Source organism: Petromyzon marinus, chromosome 4 (assembly GCF_048934315.1).
Source record: "Petromyzon marinus isolate PM22_M1 ecotype Great Lakes invasive population chromosome 4, UKy_Petmar_22M1.pri1.0, whole genome shotgun sequence".
Classification (NCBI taxonomy): Eukaryota; Metazoa; Chordata; class Hyperoartia; order Petromyzontiformes; family Petromyzontidae; genus Petromyzon; species Petromyzon marinus.
Window position 1 is genome coordinate 17090401 of NC_133670.1, and position 24022 is coordinate 17114422.

The window sequence follows — 24022 nt, forward strand, 5'->3', positions numbered from 1 at the left end:
GGAGGTTCTCACCCAAGATTTGACGGTACATGACTGAGTCCATCGTCCCTTTGATGCGGTGAAGTTGTCCTGTCCCCTTAACAGAAAAACACCCCCAAAGCATAATGTTTCCACCTCCATGTTTGACGGTGGGGATGGTGTTCTTGGGGTCATAGGCAGCATTCCTCCTCCTCCAAACACAGCGAGTTGAGTTGATGCCAAAGAGCTCCATTTTGGTCTCATCTGACCACAACACTTTCACCCAGTTGTCCTCTGAATCATTCAGATGTTCATTGGCAAACTTCAGACGGGCATGTATATGTGCTTTCTTGAGCAGGGCGACCTTGCGGGCGCTGCAGGATTTCAGTTCTTCAAGGCGTAGTATGTTACCAGTTGTTTTCTTGGTGACTATGGTCCCAGCTGCCTTTGAGATCATTGACAAGATCCTACCGTGTAGTTCTGGGCTGATTCCTCACCGTTCTCATGATCATTGCAACTCCACGAGGTGAGATCTTGCATGGAGCCCCAGGCCGTGGGAGATTGACAGTTCTTTTGTGTTTCTTCCATTTGCGAATAATCGCACCAACTGTGGTCACCTTCTCACCAAGCTGCTTGGCAATGGTATTGTAGCCCATTCCAGCCTTGTGTAGGTCTAAAATCTTGTCCCTGACATCCTTGGAGAGCTCTTTGGTCTTGGCCATGGTGGAGAGTTTGGAATCTGATTGATTGATTGTTTCTGTGGACAGGTGTCTTTTATCCAGGTAACAAGCTGAGATTAGGAGCACTCCCTTTAAGAGTGTGCTCCTAATCTCAGCTCGTTACCTGTGTAAAAGACACCTGGGAGCCAGAAATCGTTCTGATTGAGAGGGGGTCAAATACTTATTTCCCTCATTAAAATGCAAATCAATTTATAACATTTTTGACATGCGTTTTTCTGGATTTTGTTGTTATTCTGTCTCTCACTGTTCAAATAAACCTACCATTAAATTATAGACTGATCATTTCTTTGTCAGTGGGCAAACGTACAAAATCAGCAGAGGATCAAATACTTTTTTCCCTCACTGTAGGTTTTTCGCCTTTTTTCTGGCAACAAAACAGGAGTTAAGATGTTAAAACACCAAACTGAAACCTTTTACAAGGAATCATGTGTGCGTTTACCACACTGCTCGTGGTCAGAATGCAAACATCTTAACACCTGTTTTGTTGCCAGAAAAAAAACTATTTTCATATTTTGGTACTGGCAAAGGAGATCCCATGATCTATCTACGTGACTTTACCGAAAGACCCAAAGAATATGTATTGGTGGTGTTTGTTGTTTGACGCGATGTCCGTGGAGCCCTTTTCACAAGGCGGCATCGCAGTGGAGCAGTTTGCGTCGCACGGACCTTCACACTAGAGGCCGACCGAAATTCGGTTAATGAGGGAAGCATGTGTAAAAATAATGAAGCAGTGTATCACGACTTTACAATGTATTTTCACGTTCAAAGTGTCGTGCTATTTTGCCACTTTCCTTTCCACTGACCTAAAATCTAACCGGATAATTTTCAGCAGCAAAATGTCAATGCTTTACAAGTCATCTCTGGGAATCTCAATAACTGCTGCCACATTCCCAAGTCACTACATGGAAGGGTCACTGTCCATGTGCCCTCGACATGTTAGTGTTTGGTTGACTGGGCTTTTGGGGTTATCGGTGCGTGGTTACAGCTAGAGCTGGGATACACAATTATTTAAGTAACCGATTACTCGACGGATGTATGTTTAATTGCGCGACTAATCGATTAACACAAACAGTTGTGGAATGGTCACATATCGTTTCATATGTTCGCATGTTGATGGGGCTTGATGACGCCATCGCCATCAGCTGTCAAACCTTGGGTATGGCTTGGAGGGGGTTTCCCACCTTCAGGAGCCAGCAGGATGTGAGTGACCGACCACAAACAATTAGTTGAAAATGTATGGTCCATGAGCAACTAGACGTCCCAGTGCTAGTTGCTCCGTGTCTTATGTGTGTAAGATCTAAGCACAGTCCGCTACAGCCTAAAGATATGTATGTCATCGCAGTGATTTTCTGCAACATGACTAAGGGACGTCGATAACGTGATGACCACAGCCGTAGTAAAAATAAACGATCTGTCGTTCGTGGTCATTGCGTTCACACAAGCATTTATTGCCATTTTCGTTCTTTGCATGTTTACACAACGAAATAAACATGACAGAAAACACGTGGCATACAAATGGCATTATTATTTACATTTGATTTGTATACATCATTTTACCCGTGGCACACGGCGGGAATGGGAATAGGGCCAAGGATATGAATAGGAAAAGAAAACGGAAAATGTAGAGAGCCGAGAAACAATGGGTGAAATACGAGTAAAGGGATGGAAAAGGACCAGAATACGGAACCCAAGGGTCAAGAAAGATGACAGAATAGGGAGGAAGAGGCTACACGTAAGGGCCTCGCGATAGACGATGTTGGCAGTCACTACAGAGGATGTCTGAGCAAGGGCAACGCAGAGATTGTGAGATGTCACCCGGGACAGGACAACATTGAGTTGTCCGTGGGTGAAGACCAGGGTTCATAACCACACTCGAGCAGACTGGAATAGCGCCGGGCAGGAAGGGGAAGAGGGGGAGAAAAAATGACCGGGAATAAGAGAGGAGGGGAGAGAGAGAAGGTAAGGAGCGGCGTATGTTTTCACAGGAGGCGGGGAGAGCGGAGAGATTCAGAGTGGGAGTGGCCATACACAAGTGACGTGGTGTTCGGGAAACAGCTTATTTTACGCATCGATATATAGATAGGTTATGTGTTTTAAAAACGTGGAGAATGACGTATTGTCGTTTAGCATTTAATAGCCAAAGTATACACGTGAATGCCCTTCTGCACTGGGTTTCCAGTTCGCGTATTTTTAACTACTAAGTGCAATTTAAGCCAGCATAAAGTGGAGAAGATAGGACAAATAAAGTCATCTTAAATATATACATATATCACATTCAAGACAAGGACATTTACTAGGTGTATAACAACGCATATTTGAATTTACATAGAAGATTCAAGAAGATACATTCATGACATAATTCAGACTGTTCGAAAAATTCAGTGGGTTTGGTCAGGACAGGTCGCGAGAAGGAATGATGGCTAAGGGTCATGAATAATAACGGAGTGGCAGCCAGGGAATGGAACGCGTACGAGAGGGCGTCAACCAAAGAGATCGTGGGAAGTGGCGGAGGCTTCGGATTGACGATGGCTGATAATGTCAAAGATGCATCGAATTAACTCCAAAATATTCTTCCGCTCACAATACAGTGCATGCATTGAATTATTTGTAATAATCAAGGGTGGTGACGCGGCCGTGCGTTAACGCATTTGCCGCTTGTTGCAGAGGCTCACAGTTTTAATTCCTGCGGCCACCCTGAATTTACTGCGAGTGGAATTGCCATAATAATACTACGCGTCGCCTGCTTCACAGTGGACGTTAAAGATCCCTGACGTCATTGGCAAAAGAGTAGGCCATTGTGTACCGGGGCCAGGTTCCAAATTTGGCAAATGTAAAAACATTACCCGGAAATTACTCAATTGGGATGACACACAGCAGAAGCAGGAGCAATCAGACGAATGCCCCAGGCTACTCTTGCAAATTAGACTCATCCTGGTCTCTTTAAGTGCTCACCTGGTTAAACAAAATATAAATATGAATACTGTTCGGCTAATGAAACAAAATCGTGTGCAAGACAAACAAAAAAAACCCAAACAAACAGGACAGTAATACAATGTTGAATCCGGACTGAATCGTGACAATTCTGGATCGCTGGGTATGCGGAATGTGGATAATCATTACATATCTCGTACTGTATTTACACGTCCCTACATGGTTTCCTTTGACTGGACATGCATTTGGTATTCGATTGTGTCTGAGCTGAACAAAGTCTTTTAATCCTACACGTGGAGTACAAGAGAACCCCTTTAACCCAACATCCTAAATTACCCACAATTCCTATTATCCGCGGAAACCGTTCGGTCCTCCTGAAAAAAAACCCTCCATTTTATCCGTGACCATATTCTACCTCTATTCCACCAATATTTCCCGCAGACAATTGGAATAACCCTGCGAATAAACACGACCCGCGGTATTGACAGGCCACGTTATCGCAGATAAAAGAGATCGAGCTCTGGAACGTGTCCTCCCTCTTAATTGGACACCCCGCGATTGCGTCACGAAGCCAGTGAACGCGCGCGGGAGGCTCAAGCGGGAATGGTGCTCGTGGAGAAGTCCGAGTCGGAGCTGATGGGATGTGGCCTATTGCTGCTCTGCCTCTTGCCCTCGCGGTACGAGGCCACGGGCGTCCCGACGCATGCCTTGCAGCCCCGCAGCCGCGCCAGGTTCTCCTTGAACTTCTTGCCCACAAAGGCGTAGAGCACGGGAATGAAGCAGCAGTGGGAAAAGCCGACGCCCTCCGTGACGGCCACCGCCACTCCCAGGCGCTGCTCCATCTCGCAGTCGGAGTTCACCACCGCGTCCAGCCTCATCAGCGTGTCCAGCAGAGTGACCACGTTGTAGGGCAGCCAGCAGACGAAGAACGCTGCCACGATGGCGACCACCACCTTGAGCGCCTTGCGCTTCTCGTGGTTGTGCAGCTGGGACAGCGTCCTGATTACCATGACGTAGCAGAAGACGATCACGATGCCCGGGAGCGCGAAGGCGAGCACGTGGTGCAGAGCGCGCAGCGACGTGCGCCACAGCTCGGACGCGCTCTCGGGGTACACGTGCTCGCACAGCTGGTGGCCGCTCAGTGGCGCTATGTACACGTGGCTGAACACGAGGTCGGGCATGGCGAGCAGCAGTGAGAGGGCCCACACCGCCCCACACGTCACCTACGGGGCAGCGGGGACGCACGAGTGATGATAGTTATTGATCAGGTGTCAGAGTGGGTATTATGAACTGCATTGCATTTGTGTGTGTGTGCAGGCCTCTATTAGAGACCTTGAAAAGGTTGACGTACATCACTGGACCCGGACACGGTTTTAAATTCTCAGTCTTTGGTATAGACCTCTGGCCATACCCTACAATATTTACAGGAGTTGAACGTGCGCACAAGCAACTCCGCTATGAGAGCCTCCATTGCAATAGACACCCATGCGTTCTTTACGGATGCGCGATCGCCTGGCCGTTACACAACACGATAATAGTGTTGTATATAAACCACTCCTGTCGTCAGTCCTGCCCAAAAAACTAAACCAACCTCTATAATGTTCTTGGTAATGTGCGGTTAATTCATGAACATAACTGCGTCTATCGCAATAACTAAGTTGGAGTGGTGGCGCAGTGGTTAGCGCATTGCACTATGAACACTCCACCACTTTGACGACCTCAGTAAGAGCAGGCAGTGGGATACTGTTAGTAAAGCTCTTGATGGTCCGCGTGTCTGGCGAAGGGAAGACAGTATCGGCGAGATGTGGTGACATCAACGGCCTCAGCCATGATGACACCATGGGGCCTCCTTTGCCAGTGTCAAAATATAAAAAACATGGTTTTCCCCTTTTTTCTGGCAACAACGCAGGTGTTAAGATGTTAAAACACCAAACTGAAACCTTTTTGCAAGGAATCATTTCTGCATTAACCACAGATACTCGTGGTGACAATACAAACAAAACACATGCTCTGACAGTATATGCATTGTCTTTGAATCTGATTGGTCCACACTGTTTGAGACTTGGCTCTAAAGAAAGCTGTCTCTGGTGTGCCTTATTACGCCGAGCAAGCCTAGCAGTGCTCATTAAAAAAAGAAACCTCGAGTGAGTAATTAGGTCCCCGGCTTTGCCCACCTTGGTGGCGAACTTCCTGCGCACCTTGTCCGTCTTGGTGGCGCGCACGATGGCCAGGTAGCGCTCGATGCTGATGCAGGCGAGCAGGAGGATGCTGCTGGCCAGGTTCACGGTGAACGTGAAGTTGACGAGGCAGCACAGGACGTTGCCGAACACCCACTCGGTGGCCGAGCCCACCGCCCAGAAGGGCATGGTCAACACGAAGAGCAGGTCGGCGGCGGCGAGGTGCATCAGGTAGAGGTCGGACGAGGTGCGCTTCTTGGTGAAGCACGTGAGGATGACGAGGATGAGCCCGTTGCCCGCGAAGCCCAGGAGACACACGAGCCCATAGACGACGGGCAGAAAGACGCGGTGGAAGCTCTGGGATGGGGCGAGGCAGTCGGGGCTGTAGCAGCAGGGCGAGGAGGAGTTATCCTCCAGCTCGGACGTGTCGTTCAACCCCATGGGCAGGAGGTCGGCCTCGTCTAGCGAGATGGAGTGCATCAACTCCGCCTAACGGGGGAGGAGAGCAGGCATAGTGATACAAAAGGGGGGGGGGGGAATGGTCCAAATTAGCCGGATTTGAGAAGATACTCCAATATTGCTTACAATTACATGATTGGGGAAAGCCATGTAGCAGCATCGCTCCCTACCAGCAGCATAATTCCCATCTGTCGGCTGGTGCTGTGTGCAACCTTTTCCACACAGGGGAAGCGACCACTGGGTGTCTCCGTGGCTATGCACCACACTTGTGGTTTTTCGGACCTTATGCATGGATGTTGAACTTCTTTTCTTACCGTACGGGCATATTCACATCTTGACGAATGTTCATGTTCGCATGATCTTTTGCGGAAATGCACCGATCACCGGCGGTGGGGTAAATCGGCCAGGCGATGTAATCTTAGCCGTTTCGTCAAGTTTTTTTTTTTATGTGGCCCATACTGTCTGGCACGTGGAACAAACGTGATATCCACTGGCATTTTTATTTATTCTCTTGCGCCACTGATGGGACTGGTAATCGTTATTTCGTTTTCCAAAGGCGGTTTTGTGCTCTGGCCATTTTTTGTATTGAGATTTGTCTACATAAGATATATTTTAGTCATAATTTATTTTGCATTATATCGAGTAAGTTTAAGGATAATGTATGTTTTTCAACTATTATCCTCCACCACCCGACAGAGCCAAAGAAATCAAGTTTTCACGTGAGCAGACATGCCAATTAATCAACTTTTTCAACAAACCGGAGGAATGTTGAAAAGCAAGTCATGTATTTGACAATGTTACAGGACGTTTCGCTGAACATTACACTCAGCATCTAGGTGTTAACGAAGCTCAGCTTTTTCTTTTAAAAATTATGGCTCTGCTAAAAACCAAAACCATTAGCATATTTCCCCACGTGACAACTTGATTTGATCGCCTTTGTAGGGTGGTGGAAGGTTATAATTATTTTTAAAAAGCATTATACCTACATGATCTAACCTCAAAAACACTCATTATGAATCATACTGGTCGTAGAAACCTACGTATCTAAATCGATATATGATTTAAACTGGAAATAAAATTGTTTAAATTTAATAAATGCTTGTGTATAATCAAGCGTAACCTATACAAGGCACATGATGGACCACAACCGAAACCGCTAGGGTGTATCGTGCGTGCTGGATAGAGGTAACGCACACATCTTACCCTCATACACAGTTTTAAAACACGCTGCTTTCTTTAATTGAAGAAAAAAAACCCAGCAGTGTCTCTTTTGCTGTGCGTGATATGCGAACAAATCAAACTTAGATTCATTGCTAAACATTGAGAACAATTGAATCATATATGCCGGCCGTCAAGGCAAAAACGTGTACAAAGCACAATCTGTTCCCCCCCCCCACCCCCCTTCAAATTAATTATCGGTTATGTAGTGTAGCAGGCAGCGTCAGGCAGCGTAAAGCCCCAGTGTGATCTGGGAGCAGGCGGCCTCGCACTTTCAATGACTCGAGTTCAAATTGCTGCTAGTTATGACATATCATGTCACCGTGTACTCATCATCATCATTATCCGTACAGGATCGGTAAAATAAGAACCGCCTTCGAATGCGGGACTATTTGCTTTAAATTCAGCAGTGGTTAACAGATTTGTCCACGCCATAACACTGTTGAATTTCCTCTGCACCAACTCGGGAGCAATTACACGAATATTCTTTTGTCCAGTACCCACTAGCCCTCGAGGCAGCTGAAAGTTACTAATGCAATTTAAACCGTAATGCTTACCATGTCAGCAACCGTTGTAGTTGCGAGCTTCCAGGGCTGCTGTCTCGCAGCTCGCAGTCATATAGGATGTGACGGACGGCTCGTGACACTGCGGTGTCTTTCTCGTCGCTTTCGCCCGTCAGTCAGTCTGTCCGTCCGCCTCTTAGTCTGCAGTCTTTAGTTTACCATCTGCGTTGTAATATCTCATGGATAGCATCTGTATATCTGCCTGCCTGCCTGCCAATCAGTGAGTCAGTGTGGTCTGTCTGCCCGCTTATGTCCAGCCGAGGAGTCAAGTCAGTGCGCGTCCGCCTCTGTCCGTCTCTCTCTCTCTGATTTAAGAAGGGGAAGCTGCTCCATTTGTAGCCCGCGCTCCCCTCCCGTTTTGGGGCGCGCTCGTGTTTACGGAATCCGAGGGGTGGTGTGTGCCGCACTGATACCACGACCGCAACTCGACCGCCTCGCAACTCCTTTTGTTTACCCAAGCCGCGGCCACCAAATAAAAACAAATTAAACATCGAACAGACCGTTCCCCCCGGCAGCGGCGCCGAAGAGTATCTATCTGGTGGTCGCGACTGTCACGGATCTTATCAAATCAAAATTCCCTTTATGATGACAGAACACGCATTTGGGCAATCCGTATTCCCACTCTTAAACCTTGCAAGTGATAGTTATGCGTAACCTCTAGGCCTGAGTTGTGTCGTGGCCCCGTCTAAGTAAGGCATTTTAACATTCTCCACAATGGCGCTTAAAGTATGTGTGTTGTGTATTTCATCGCCTTGCGTCGAACTTGCCGATAAACATCAACATCGGGAAGTTTTTTTGCCGGCATTGTCTTAAGCGGGCCCGAATCTGCTGATGAGACACTTGATGTCGAAACCGGTCCAGTGTTTAGGTTGCTTGTGTGAAAACAAATGATGTGGAGAGACATATGGGAAGGAGGCGTTATTTATTTTGCTATGAAGAAGGGTCATTGCTCAAAACGTCGCCTCTTACTCCCCCCCCCCGTTAAGGCCCCGTGTCACTGGCGAATGTGTTGATAATTATTCGTGCCATTGCACCGCTGCCAAAGCGGTACCACAACAGACGGTGTGTTTTAAAGTACGAATTAATTATTGAATGTAACCACTTGTCTTCTATGTAGACCTCAGCACCCCTTTCGTGTAATCCGTACACCTGCAATGCGTTTAATTAATTTTAATTTTACAGATTTTATTGAATCCACTGCTGTATGAAGGCCTTCCCATGCCATGTCGATGGGCCCCTGTTGTGAAGGGGCCAATTGTAGCTTCTTGGGATTTGTTTGTTGGTGTATTGAAATAACAAAAAATGCAACACATTTCAATAATACGGTGTGTGGCCAAAAATGAGTATATATAATAGGTGACGCTTAGGGCAAATGGTCCTTCTTCATAGCTCATTTAAAAAATAATGTTCTATTATGATGCTTTATGTATTTACATGATTGTTATTGTCATTATCTTTCATGTGTGGGCTATGCAAGAGTCATAAAGACATGGATTATGCTGGTCAGCTATGCTCATTGAAGCTTCACGGAGGAGGATATGATTCCAGGGCTTAATTTCTGCGAGTAGACTGCCATGGAGTAGGGATTATCAGCGAAAATCATCCTATCACTTGAGTACAGGGTACGTCTATCCATAGTCATCCCATCTACAACGTTGTCGCCTATATTCTTATAAAAAAACAAGTAAGGTGATATGGATGTGGCGTGCTCAAATCATTCCCTCAACGGCGTTTCGGATTGTTCTAGCTGATATTGAGCACTAGCGTTTCTAAGTAAAGGAAAATGTACTCCTATGGTGGAGTTGTGGCAAACACTTTCCTGGTATTGCTGAATCGACCCGCTATGGAATGTTCGTTTAAGTACAATATCCGTGGTTTCAGCCGTTAGCCCGAGATGGAAATTGAACAGGTGACAGTTATGAACTTTTACTGGGGTCACACTCTGCCCACGTGTTCACCCTTCGTGACCCTGTAAAGTAGAAATTAGTCAAACAAAAAATCCCTTTCGCGCTTTGTTTGGGCCAATAGTTTTTACTTATTTAGAATTTAAATGTTAAATACATTTCCCACGTCATAAGTGGTGGAGGTGTTTGTGCAATTGTAACTTGGTTGAGGTTATCGACTAAGCATGTGAATTCAGTCTAATCACGGCTTGGATGACACTCAGGATGCCAAAAGTTGTGCCAGCTCAGTGCTCTAAGCCACGGAGCCCACCTGGCCATTTTCTTTGAGCACATTTTATTTATTTTCTTCTAGTTGTACGTTCAAGCCATCGGTCACAGTTTCAACATTACAATTTCACACGTGGCGATGATGATAATGGGTACCTTTATTTATGCGGTTCACGTTTAGATTTTCCCCTTAAACGCGGAGCTGTTATCTACAAGCGCCGCTGTTTCCTCCCAAAATGATAACACTCCCTAAAATGGAACTGGCCAAACATTCTGATGCATGACCTTTCTAAAAGAGCCTTGAAACTTATTGAGACTTTCCTGTATACATTGCATTGATGTGTGTCCACCTGCACTGGTAGACAATGGCAGGGTTTGAATGTACTTAGTCACTCTAAACGAACGCATTGTGCTGTGATTCCAGTGAGTGTGATTCCCGGCCGTGACTCACATTATTAGCGACGAGTGATGTCTTAACTGGTCTTGGACAACCCCTCTTGAGCAGCCTACACTAGCCAGCGTGATAAAGTATGGTCAAACAACCCCCATGACCAAACGTTATTTGGGGAAGCGTTCATCCAGCACCGGATTGATGAAGGGCTGTACGATACATTCATCTCAAAGGGACCTCCATCTGATAAGCTCCGTTGACCCCTCCATTCAGAGACAGCATTTTCAGTGCACTAACCACTGCGCCACCGCTCCCCACAAGCTGGCTTACAAAAATAAAATATCTCCCGTAATAGCCTTGGCAGACTATCGGGGCAAGTGCTGTTAGCAAGCACCTATGAAGGCCGACACGGCACACGAGGAAGTGGATGGCCAGCACCACGCCCGGCCGCCGCTGTCTCCTTAGTGTGCATGTTTACACACCGCTCTAGGTACTCATTTGAGGCTGAGTTGACCTAGGGGAGGCCCAGGACGAGTTCAAATAATCGCCACCGGTGTTGGCCGTGAACTGGATCGACCTCGGGTGCCAGGGTTCATAGCGCAGCGCGCTCACCGCTACGCCACCGCTGCCCACACACACACCCACATAAACACACACAACGTAAACATAAGTACATATGCAACCACATAAACACATAACCACATAAACGCACACACCCGCGCGTGGGTGCGCACTTGCACATGGTGTTCAACCGCAGTCCCGCTGCACGCATGTGCGTCAAACGTTGATGGCTATCTCGGTCTGGGCGTCAACTCGTTGCGCCGTTACGTAACATCGCCTCGCGTGTTTATTTTCGTTAGAGCATCTGCTGATTGTCCTCGCCGTGCCGTCGCGTGTCTGGCTTCCAGATGATGATGATGGGGGCGAGGGGCGAGGTTGCGTGCGCGGGATCACGAGGGGGTTTTCAGACGCGCACGCTCGCTCGTAGCAGCGGGGAACGCGAACTCGGCGCTCGGCGAAGCGGGGCTGCCCGGCGAGACAGGCGACCTGTCGTGGCCTGTGCTGCTGTGCGTTGAACTTCTTTCGCACGGCACGCAGCCAACCGTGCTCATCGGACCTGGGGATCAAGCGAGTGGCGAGCACTCGGCCAAGCACATGCTCGGATCTTCAAGCGGCCCAAGTTGGCCTCTGATTTGGTGGATCAAATATCAGCTCAAATTCAGAATAATGATTCTGATTCGAATGAACGTATTCAGTTAATCTACGTAAAATGCCAATTCACCTGTCATCTCTATGACGTGTGGATCCATCTTCTCTCATTTCACCGCATCTCTATTATTTTCTACAGTTATCTTATCTCGCTACATCTGTATCTCTTGGTTACGTCTCTTCTGTCACCTCACTCGGATTGTATTTTTTGTTATATTGAAAAAAAAGGACAGGTCTCAAAACTAATTGATGCTCAGGGCCCCCAATGAGCAAGCACCAAACACGACATCGATGGCATCTGACAAATTTCTGGCCGTCCTCTATGTCAACTCAGCATTAAATTAGTATCTGTAAATACGTGGGAGTTAGCAATGTAAGTCAACAGCGATCGAGTGTGGTGTGGACCGCACAACCCTAACACCACCACCACCTCGTTTGCCAGTCTAGCCTTAATAGGTGTCCGCTGACAACACCTGATATCAATGCGGTAATCATAACTACACATTTTTGTTTACACGCACATATTCCGCGAATAGGACAAATTGTTCGATCGACAACTCTGCGGTCCACATCCGCTTTCCGCGCCTTTAAATGAGATGCGTGCCTGGGCTGTCGCGTGAGCCACGATCACCTACGAGACGAAACGTTGCCGAATTGTCTTGAGCCACAGCTCGCCGCTGTGGAAGACGCGCGACGCCGACGTCGACCGAGCAAAACGACAGCGTGTGGACGTCGTGTTTTGGTTCACGTGATGTTTATTCACTCCACAGCAAAGCAGCAGCAAGGATCGCTCACCCGAGTGCGTAGTCTACGGACGAGGCTGCGTAGGAATAATCAGACGCCATGCGTTAGGCCGGAGGAATGCACGCCCTCACGTCAGCATTGCCCGGAGGGGAGAGGAGGAGGAGGGGGGGTATTAACTTGAAGCAACCAATGACATTTGCAGCCAAAACCTATGCGGGTACAGAGAGCAGACAGAGAACTTGTCACGATAGCCAGGCCAAAGTTCCTCAAACAAAGTTCCTCAAACGTAAGCTCCAAAACCACGAGCCTTTGCATGTTAACTTTTCTTCTCCCGGTAAAACACAAATTACCGTGCGCTGCACGCGCCTGATAGTTGTTAAACACGTCCCCCGAGGCGTAGAGAGCGCTGCATTACTGTGCATGACGATCTCCGTCTACATGTTAATCAGAGCTCTCTCCATCGCGTGGGACATTATTAGAAATCATCAGGCACGTTGCAGCATGTAAACAACTCGTCGTGAACGTGGATGAGCTCTCCGAGGTCGGGTGCGCGGAGCGGAGCTTGAGAAACCCTGGGCTGGAGGTGACGAATCGAGATGGTGTTACATTTTACGTTTCATCCTTTTCTCTTGGGCGTCGCTTTCCTGAACAAAAAAAGGGCAGCACACAATCCACATTATTTCCGAAAATGTACAGGGACTTAAATTTTGAGAGAAAAAAAATCAAATGTACGTCTTCTTCCCGTTTCACAAACGTCAGGGTGATGTTTGGTCTTTTTTTGTGTGACTGGTAGGTTTATAAAGTTCTGCTTGCTTGCCGGCGATTTCGTTCGGCTGCGACCTCTGTCCCTTTCACTTCCTCTGCGGCAAACGCAGCACCCTCACCACTTTCTCTTTTGTTGTTTGTGTTGCGCATCTCATAATTCTCTTCCATTTGCACAGAATAGATTAATCCCGGTCCATTGGGAGTTCCCGCAGATCTCGCAGAACACTGCATCAACCCACGTTAGAGAACGGCCCTCGGAAGGTGATATCGGAGAACTGCTTTTGAGATCTTGTATCCGCACACTACGAACACTGCACTTTCCCGCATGCACGCTACAGAATAAAAATGCTGTGCAGTCTTTGCTGATGAAGCTGAGACCATCACCTCGGGACCGTCAAGAGCTGGTTTAATCATGGATAGCTGAGCCCGTGTTCGATCCCAGATTCTCAGCAGTGCTGGCTCAGTGCTCTAACCCCCTGAGCCACCCGGCCACCTCTCTCTGTTGTATGGTGAAGTATGGTCAAACAACCCCATCGACCGACACAGCGTGGGGAGACCTTTATCCAGCAGTATATATTACACATGTAGACGAGTGAGTAAATGGCTGATGTAAAATGTAATGTCCACAGAAATACATGGAGTGGCTTACCTGTTTTCAAGGCCCCTTGAGCTCTTAGATTTTGATGTCGGTAGCGCTGCTGGCCACGAAGCTGGCTGACTTGCTACTCGCTGTTCCAACGACACAAGTTGACATGCATGGCTTTAAGTTATGTCTTTAAATCTCAGATTGTGCAAACATCAAGCCCTGAGCCACAACAATTCTCACTCACTCTCCCTGAGCCACATGCCACCCCGCTCTCTCTCACTCACCCTGAGCGACAGGCCCTCTCTCACTCACCCACTCTCCCTGAGCCACAGGTCCTCTCTCTCACACGCTCACCTGACATTGACATCTGGGTGGAGGAGGCAGAGCGCGAGCTGCTGCTCCCTGCCGACACCACGTGCACCCCGCCGCCGCCCAGCGACAGCGAACTCAGCTTTACGGCAGACAGGCTGTCAGACAAGGACATTGCATAGGCTGTCAGGAAAGTATATGACGTTTTGGCTGTCTGGCCTCTTTGCACAGAGGTTTACAGCAAGCGTAACACTTCTGCGATGGCGAGCGTTGTAACACCGTGCCGCGCAGTGAGTGTGATCATAGTGCCGCCCCCTCCCCCCCCCCCCTCTCTATTGTGAGAAGTGCTTCCACGCTGCACCTGGCCGCCTCGCCCTCCAGCAGATTCCTGTAGGTGGAGATCTCAGCGTCCAGCTGAAGCTTGACGTCCAGCAGGCTCTGATAAGCCAACAGCTGCCTCTGCAGGTCCATTCGAGCGGTCTCGATGGCCACCTCCAAGCTGGCCACCGAGGACTGGTAGCTGGCCACCTCGGAGCTGGCTCGTGCCTCGTAGGAAGCCACGGCCTGCTCCATGGAGTAGCTCTGTCAGACCGACAGTGAATTTGTTCACGTGTTAGTTCGTTCATCTATTGGTTCATTCGTTCGAGTGAGGAGAAAAAGAGGCCGCACTTGAGGGAACACCACGATGATATCGATGCACCATAAAAAAAGGGCAACGTGAGTCCCCCGTCCCGTCAGCTCGTTAGCGAGGATTGAGCTGAACGGAGGTTCTCTTTCTCTCGCCAGCGACATTGCCTCCTTCAGTCTCGATCCATTCTCCTCTTGATCTTTACCATTGTGTCTATTAAATCTCAATTGGTGTTCTACACCGCCATTGTATTTGTTCTCGTTTTACTCGGCATCACAGCTCACATTTGCTCGTGTAGTGTTTTTTTGGACCGTTTTAATCAACGACCAGGGCCTACATTAAATATCGACGAAGGCGAGTGGGTGACCGATGTAAATGTTAATCAGAATCTTTATATATCCTGGAAGAATCCAGAATGATTGGAAGGTGAATATTGGCACACATATAATCGAGTACATTATTTAATTTGTGCCCCCAGTAAAAAAAATGCCATAAAATTGTGGGACATTGAATGAAATGTTAACCTTTAACCAAGACTTATGAAAAGTTTTACCTGTTCATTTTGTAGAGCAGTGATTCCAAATAAGCCGTCAGTTTGGCGATACTGTAACTCGATTTTTTTCTAGTATATTAGGAAGCATGTGACACTGAGGCTGATAGGAAGTGGACAAAAGCCACTGACGTTTACCGGTACACATGTATATAAACATACAAACGGCGGTGAAAATGTTTGGTGGAAAGGATTTATGTGTTGGTAGGCACCGCTTTCCCAGCAGTTTTTTGCAGAAAAAAATCCACACTGGTGGAGGACAAAAAGGCAACGTGTCCACGATACGCCACTTAAATTAACGTGGAGCGTACGCAAAGCTGAGAACCGCGTGGGCGGTGTGCTGGAGACGAGCACCTGGGACAGGAGTGTCTGTAGCTCCGAGTAGTGCATCTGGATATCCTTGGTCACCGACACAATCTCTGTCTTCGCGAAGTTGATGGCCTCCGTGGTCTTCGAGGTCACGGCCTGGATCTCTTCTATCTGCAAATGCGCGCAGAGGGGAACGGTTAAAACCGTGAGAGCCGAGGCCCACTCGGGGGCCGTGATGGGCATCAGTGCGCGGCAGCGAGTTGGCCCTGGTCTCTGAATCGGTATCGGTCACTTTGAGATTCTGCAGAAATGCAAAATTATATTGTGTTGTGTCGAGCGTTAAATTTAAATATTCACGTAAAAACGAGTATACTGAAAAAACAGCATTGTGAATGAATAAATATATCACTCATGCATGAAAATATTTGTTATTTATTCTTAAGACTTTGTTCAGCACGTTGATGTTTTCGATAACCTGTCGGTTAGAATACGCGACGCGTTCGTGTATATCGTATTTTTGTGCACGTTATTTGCTTTCATAACTCCGTGCCGCTCTTGTGACGACAGCTTTAATAAAACAAGTACATTACGAGTTAGGTTTAGAGATAATCCAAATGATACCACCTCGTTGAAATGGAGCGGTAGTGCAGCAGTTCAGCACACCGCGCTACTAAATTTGGCCACCTCAGTTAGATTCCCAGCCATGGCAACATTCATGGCGGGCGATATTTGAACCGGTTTTGGGGGCCACCACGCTTCATCAACACACACTGAAGTATGGCCATCATTTCTGTTTATACCGCGAAGCCTCCCGTGCAGTGCATCTCGAGGCGCCAGAACATAAGTGGCGTTTCAGATTATAACTCGATAAGGAAGTAATTGCAGACCGCATACGAGAGTTCAAGCATTAGCATGGTTGACTATGTACGGTACATACAAGATGGTAGAGACAATATACACAGCGGAGAAGAAATATAAAATATTACAAAGTTAAATTATGTTTAAGACTACGCTTTTATAAATATATAATAACAACCTCCACAGCGTTAGGAGGCATTCATCATCCAGCAGTTGATTACCCCCATACGCTTCGTGTCACCGTGGGATAGCCTCACCCTGCTATGGTAGTACGCCTCTGCCTCTGCGCGGTTTCTGGTGGCCACCACCTCGTACTCGGAGCGGATTTGGCTGAGGGTGGACATTAGGTCAAACGACTTGATGGTGTCGACCTCGATGATGGAGCCGCTAGAGACCTCCGTGGTGCCCAGGCGAGTCTGGAAGGTGGCGAATTCCTGCGAGGGAGAGAACAACGCAGAACCATGCGATCTGTTCACATCTGAGCACTTGTCCTGACAATGTAAAAATAAATATCATGATAACCTGGTCCTCGTTAAAACTCAATGGTTAAGCAGGGTTGACCCTGGTCAATGTGTGGATGGATAGGCAGTACCATAACGTTGATTTGAGACCGAAAGAATCGAACCCCAGCGCCTACCTCTTCATAGGTCTTCTTGAGGAAGGTCAGCTCGTCCGTCAGGGCCGTGTAGCGCGTGGTCAGATTCACGCGAGTGTCGGTCGCAAACTCGATGTCCTACATCGGGGAGAGGCACGGGCACAAGCAAACCAAGCAAAGGCTTAGGGCCCCGGATTCATAAAAAAAGTGTTTTAATCAATTAGCAGCTCAGATTCAAATTCGACTTCACATAGCAAGCTAATCAACATAAACAAAAAAAACAATGAAATCTCTCTCGTCTCCATCTTGGCTGCGTCTCTCTGCTTTCATCAATATCTTAATCTAAATTTCTATTACCTCACTACATCTACGTACATATCATTGTCTATATCCATTTTCTCATCTGGCCCCCAGTGGACCAGCACCACCGCTGATCAGTGAGTCCAAGGTTGCCCCACGAACACCCCAGTAAACGTGGAACGTTGCGCCAACGTTTATTCAACGTTTCCAACCACATGTCAACGTTGGCACAACATTGCACGTTTCCTGGAACCACCGGGCGTCATAGCGTGCGACAAACTGGGTGTCCGTCACCCCAGTCCTCGTAACGGCCCCGTATTCCCATGCGTGTTGTTTGGTATGATATTCCCCTCGGCATGAAATGTTCTCAGGGGGAAACGAAGAAACTCTTGCCACGTGGAGCGAGTGAAACGTCGGACATCGCGCCGAGCAACACGCACGGCACAAGCCGAAAACAGCCGGGAGAGCGATGCTGGTGGTGACTCGCGCCTACCTTCTTCATCAAGCTGATGTCAGACTCCAGCTGGTAACGCACTCCGGCCTCGAACTCAAACCTGTGGCGGCAGCGGGCATCGGTCAGTGCAGCTTTACAAACAGGTGAAAGTGACAGTGAAATGTCGCGATGTTCCAAAATTACTGTAGTTAGGAGCTACGGTCATGATTTATCTTCTTGAGAAACTACGCATCCACACGTCCTCCGTACAAGTTCTTCACTCATCCAGAACAACCCTTTAAAGCAGTGTTCTTCACTAATTTTCAGAGGTGGGCTACTATCGCCGATAAGACATCAGGCCTCGAACCAATGTGCGCCCGGCTCGCGGCGGTGCAGGGTGAAACGGGTGGGCTGCCTGTCGGGGGAGACCTTACTTGGCTTTGAGCTCCTCGGCCGTGGCCCTGATGTTGTCCAGCTCGATCTCCAGGTTCACCTTGTCGAGGATGAGCGTCTCGATGGTGGTGCGCAGCTCCGTGATCTGGACCTCGTAGTTGACCGTGACCCCCCCGTCGGGCGAGAGCGGCGCGCCGCCCGTGATGGATGCGAGCTGTGCCTCGAGCGCCGCGTTCTCTCGCTGCAGGAGTCGAACCTTCTCCACGTAGCCCCCGAAGCGGTCGTTCAGGAACTGCAGGGTGCTCTTCTCCGCCTCTCGCGACGCCATGGGCGGGATGGTACCCACACCCACAAGGGTGCCGGACAGACCCCCGGCCGTCAGCATTTTGCCCGCGGCGAATGCGGGGCTCCCATAGGGGCCGACCCCGCCGCCGGGCCCGATGCCGAACCCACCACCGATCAGCCCCGGCGCGCCTCCTCCCGGGAGCATGTACCCACCACCTCCAAGACCCACTGCCCCATAGCCCAGACCAACTCCTCCTCCTCCATAGCCCAGACCAAGCCCTCCACCATAGCCCAAGGCTGCCCCTCCACCATAGCCCAAGGCTGCCCCTCCACCATAGCCCAGGGCTGCCCCTCCACCGTAGCCCAGAGCTGCCCCTCCACCATAGCCCAGGGCTGCCCCTCCACCGTAGCCCAGACCCAACGCTCCGCCGTAGCCCAGAGCTGCTCCGCCTGACCCGTAGCTTCCGAACCCGAGGCCGGCGCTAACTCCCTTGTAGGAGCTGCTGCTGCTGCTCTTCATTTGGCTGTACGAGCTGGAGCTCGCGGCCGTTGCACTCACTGCAGACGCAGACATTGTGGCTGAGAGGATGGATTGCTGCTGGGGAAACTTCGCTACGGTGGAACAAAATTCAAGAGGGACCTCGCCAACGGCCGCAGCAGGTGAGAGAGATGATTATTCTGCCGCTACGAGAGAACGCCTTCGCCTATTTATCAGGAGAAGGTGAACAATTAGCCCAGTCACCGTACGAAGTTGCGCACGCGAGCCAGACTAGGCGTGATCAGTCACATTGTTGAAAGAATCCCTCAGAAGCGTCTGGCATATTTTGAATGGCTGGACGTGTGCTTGCTAGTCGCCAGCTAGCAATACGCTCATTACTGAGAGTCGAAGCTGCCAGCGAGAGAGGGAGAGTTATGGCACTGTCAGCAATTTACAGCCGTGATTCGCAGCCAGATATTTCATCAAGATCAGCATCAGCAGCAATATGGAAGAGTGCCTTACCGTTCAAAAGAGCAATGAAGCCACGTTACATTGGTGGCCCAGAGCCTGCGGTGGGATTTTCACATTCTCATGGCGGGGGTGGGACTCTTGATAAGGATAACAGACGTTGGTGTCTTCTTTGTATGGTACAGTACTCATTTTGTCACAGACTCCTTAAAACCTTCCAAACAATCGTTTTGTCTAATCAAACGACAAATCAAAAAGGTCACGCCAAGACACGCACGCGGTTAATGCAATGGCATTATACAGAACAATAACTGTACACGCGTCAGTGCTGACCAGCTCAGAAAACAATGGTCACGTAACAATAATATAAACGTATAAGTGAATACAGGGTTTGTAAACGGGGCTGTGCCATTGTTCCGAAGTCCACTTGAAGTCACGAAGGTCACTCGTTTCGCGCATTGTTTTCCTGGCTCAGGGTCCGGTCTTGCAGAATGTATCAGAGCAAAGTGTTATCCGCGATCGCCTATCAAGGCTGCAACAGCGCACAACAAGGTGGCGGTGTGACCAGGACCACGCTCGGCCGCTTTTGTCTCACTCACGCCGCTGAATTTTCTCCATCCCGTGGCCGGAATGCGTTGACATCTGTTTGCGGCACGGTCAACACCTATTCACTTATTCATTGGGCCAGGGCTTAGTCAGCAACCGGTGGTGGTGGTGGCATTGTGCCGGTGCGGTGTTGGTGATTTAGTGGTCGTGGTGTTTGAGCTGGGGTTGACTGTAGACGTTGTGATGTACGATGATGGTGATAATAATGGTAAACATCCTCATCACCCATCGCTTTATCTAAAGTCGAACAAAAGCCATCACCGTCCCTGGCGTGCACGTAAACGGGCCTTGTCGCTCCATCTGCACGGTGGTCGCCCTCTCTGGGCTCGTTTCTCTCCTTCGGTTACCGTTCTATAGCCAGTGTCGTCCAATTTGCCATCATCCCGTCTCGCGACGTCGCCACGGTGGGGAGATGTTAACTACCTCGCCAGGTATACAAGGGCACGTGGGTTCGATCCCGACCCTGATGCCTGTTGTATATTTGGAGTGTTCATGTTCTCCTTGTCGTCGCGTGGACTTTTCTCCGGGTCTTCTGGTTCTTCACTCAACATTAAGAAAAATTTTTATTTTATACGCGACTTTACCGAAAGAACCAAAGCGTAATTCCAGCAGTCATGAAAGCTTCGAATTTAGAATCAACATCACGCGTTTAGAGTGTTTTGGCTGCTTTAAATGCCCACGTGACAAGCCACTTCGTTGAGCTATAAATTGTGGCCAGATCGCTATACAGTGAGGGAAAAAAAGTATTTGATCCCCTGCTGATTTTGTACGCTTCCCCACTGACAAAGAAATGATCAGTCTATAATTTTAATGGTAGGTTTATTTGAACAGTGAGAGACAGAATAACAAAAAAGAATCCAGAAAAACGCATGTCAAAAATGTTCTAAATTGATTTGCATTTTAATGATGAAGAGGTCAGGGGCGGGGTGCGGGTCGCGGTGCCCCCCCCACCCACCCCCGCGTATCGCCCCTGGGCCCGCGCCGCGTGGCGTGGTCCGGGCGAGTCGCGCGAGCGTTGTGGAGGCGACCAACGCCGCTGAATCGTCAGCTTCGCGTGCCGAGCGCGCAGACTCCGCAGATCCCAGAGACAATGGAAGTCTTCTTGCATCCTTCTCTGCGCCCTGCACTGCGCGGGCTGGGCGGCCGCCAGGCCACGGAGAGAGAATGCGCCCTCTGCGTCACGCCAAATGCCGTGGCCGTGTGCGAGCGCGCACAGTGGAATGAACGAATGGCTGGCTCGCTGGCCGCTCCTGTATCCTTAAAGCAGTGGTTCTTAACTAGGTGGGTGCGAGATGCCCTTTCTAAACGGGTGCGTGGCATGCCGTATTTCTTTAGACGGTAAATAATCGAAACACAAATTAAGCACAGGAACGTAAGTACAACTACTTTGTTTCATCAAATGTATGTATTTATTAACATCACTACATTTTTTTATCGATTGTGAACCAAAGGAGTGCAAGGCTACAGTAAAGGATAAGGAACACTGCCTCGAAGCAACTTCTCTCCCGTCCCCCGAATGTTTTTTCCCCCTCAATTTCACGAGTGTAAAATATCATTTGAATAGATGTGCATGGTAGAATTTTTTTTTAAAAACGCTATTGTAATTGTCAGTTCACTTCTTATGTACGTTGAACTTATTTCGCACCGTACGTAGCCATCGATGCGAATCGGGAGTTGCGGTTAATCTGAAAGTTTTTTTTTTAATGTGGTTGAAATAAACTCACGAGTTAAATGTGCGTTAGATGTATTCAGTGGTTTTAAACATAGCCTCGTGATTGGAACAAGTGTTGGTTTGCGAATAAAATAAAAAAATATACGAAAAATGTTGAACTCTTTTTTAAAATATAAAAAAAATATTTTGCGTGAAGTGTAACGTTGAGGGATGAATTGGGCATACAAATGAAGTCGCGTTCCTTGCTCGATATAAATCCTTGCTCAAACATTATTTGAGATAAAAGGGAAAAGCCATAGAAAAATGAATTATTTATTTACAATCATCTTAGAGTCGATGTTGATAAGAGCCAGGATGGTATTTCAGGGACTGCGGGTGTAGTTGTATAAACACTGTACGACTTCTCCTTTACAATGACTACGATACATCTTCGTCGAAGTTGACAATTTACGGTTCACCCCCCCCACTCCCCCCCCCATGTATTAATCGGAATGTCTACTTAACGCAGAAACTTAAGGTAACAAGGAATGCAAACTTATAGGGACTAAAAGCTGTTTAACAACAAAACACAGCTCATGTGTCGCCTCTTATTTTATCAATGTGATCAAGTTTACACTTTGCTGAACACACGTTAAAGACGACATGCAACCCGCACTTTACCTGACTCTTAACATTGCCGTATTCTCTCGAGTTTCAGACTTTCCAGAAACTTGAGCCAACAGACTGTAGGGGCAAGTGCTGTTTGCGAGCACCAATGAAGGCTGGCACGGCACACGAGGGGGGTGTCCAACAACCACGCCCGGCCGCCTTTGTCTCCACAGTGGTGATGTTTACACGCCACACCACTCATTTGAGGCTGAGTCCACCTAGGGGAGGCCCAAAGCCGTTTCAGATAATAGTCACTGGTGTTGGCCGTGAGCGGGAATCGAACTCGGGTCAACTCGGGTCAACTCGGGTCAACTCGGGTCACCTCGGGTCACCGAGTTTGTCGCGCAGCGCGCTCACCACTCCACCACCGCTCCCCACAAACAAAGATCCACACATCTGGTCACACACACACAGCTCGTGGATTTTGAGGCGTACTCCCCACCCGCGCAACATTTGTTGACTACCTGAGGGAGAATGTGCGCCACGTAATCCGGGAAATACGGTAATTGCGAAGACATCTGTTGGTCCAGATGTCTTGTGACCCGCAAATAATTTATCCCTAATAACTTTTTTTCTTTGCATGCTCATTTCTGTCGTCACACCCATTGGTATATACAAAAAAAATCAGTTTTAGATAATTAAATGGAGGTCACAAGGCATCTGGACCACACTTTACAGCGCGTCCAGCAAGCAGCCGCATAACTTATAGACGTACAAGCCAACGTGATTGTCATTTCATCATACTTTAACCAGGCTCGCCAGTGCGGGTCGCTCAAGAAGGGGAGCACAGACATACAGTACAACGGTGTTTTTTTTTGTCAAGGCTGCCCACCACATGGCCGTGACACCCCTGGGCGTGCTGAGTTGTGGCCAACCCAAGCGCTCCCCACCAGGCTCGGCCACCCCGCTTAGTCTGCCCCATCGGGCGAGATCGGACGCATCCCGGGTGATTTGGCGATGGGCGTCAATCTTACATGCAACGCTCATGCAAATCACGCCCTGTTGTTTATCTCGGTGCCGCAACTTTCATTATTTAAATTACAATCAATATGATTTGAAGTGTCGTTGCCGTCCGTGCGCGTGACCGAAAGGGGAAGCTGGAGCCAGCGTGGTTTTAACTCGTGAGCAAGCCGAGATGACCAGATGCCCCCAGTTGGGCAAGAGCGTCCGTTGCGCTGATCGGCACGTGGTATCGCAGCGCGGGCACGAGACAATGTGCAATGCAAGTGCAACTCCGTCTGTCTTCAGGGCTGGCGGGGCTCTTGCACACTCGTAATCGAGAGCCGGTGGCCGATTTCTGTGCGAGAGGACCGCCACAAACAGGATGGGTGCCTCTCCTTGCGGTTCAGCAGTCCACGTTAGATAAGCCGTTTGGTGTTCCCATTTTCAACAACAACAACAAAAAGGCCCACCGTTGTTGTTTATAATATTACATCGGTGGCGATGTTATCTCCCTCGCCTGGTATGCAGGAGGTCGTGGGTTTGACCCCGACCTGACGCATGCTGTATATTTGGAGTGTGCATGTTCTCCCCGTGGTGGCGTGGATTTCATGTAACACGATGTCGATGTTTAGGAGA

At 48.7% G+C, this 24022-nt stretch overlaps 2 protein-coding genes across 2 annotated transcripts; both read right to left on the reverse strand.

The window, feature by feature from the left end:
• Positions 1–2125: 2125 nt before the first annotated feature.
• Positions 2126–8524, reverse strand: LOC103091770 (C-X-C chemokine receptor type 4). The gene is made up of 3 exons (XM_032945902.2): positions 8041–8524; positions 5804–6295; positions 2126–4852 (listed from the first exon to the last, which is right to left on the reverse strand). The coding sequence occupies exons 1-3, from the start codon at positions 8041–8043 to the stop codon at positions 4223–4225; spliced, it is 1125 nt and encodes a 374-aa protein (XP_032801793.2). The 5' UTR covers positions 8044–8524; the 3' UTR covers positions 2126–4222.
• A 4030-nt stretch (positions 8525–12554) lies between these two features.
• On the reverse strand, positions 12555–19541 carry LOC116938583 (thread biopolymer filament subunit gamma-like). The gene is made up of 9 exons (XM_032945899.2): positions 18329–19541; positions 17955–18015; positions 17204–17299; positions 16824–17000; positions 15754–15879; positions 14583–14803; positions 14267–14379; positions 13976–14055; positions 12555–13205 (listed from the first exon to the last, which is right to left on the reverse strand). The coding sequence occupies exons 1-8, from the start codon at positions 19144–19146 to the stop codon at positions 14000–14002; spliced, it is 1668 nt and encodes a 555-aa protein (XP_032801790.1). The 5' UTR covers positions 19147–19541; the 3' UTR covers positions 12555–13205; positions 13976–13999.
• Positions 19542–24022: the final 4481 nt, after the last annotated feature.

Excerpts from the sequence above, each read along its gene's own strand:
- LOC103091770 (XM_032945902.2), bottom strand. Across the intron at positions 4,853-5,803 it reads GCAGGAAGTTCGCCACCAAG|GTGACGTGTGGGGCGGTGTG; the intron begins GTGGGCAAAGCC and ends GCTGCCCCGTAG.
- LOC116938583 (XM_032945899.2), bottom strand. The coding sequence starts at position 19,146 with ATGTCTGCGTCTGCAGTGAGTGCAACGGCCGCGAGCTCCAGCTCGTAC. Across the intron at positions 18,016-18,328 it reads GCCGAGGAGCTCAAAGCCAA|GTTTGAGTTCGAGGCCGGAG; the intron begins GTAAGGTCTCCC and ends CTGCCGCCACAG. Across the intron at positions 14,804-15,753 it reads TACAGACACTCCTGTCCCAG|AGCTACTCCATGGAGCAGGC; the intron begins GTGCTCGTCTCC and ends TCGGTCTGACAG.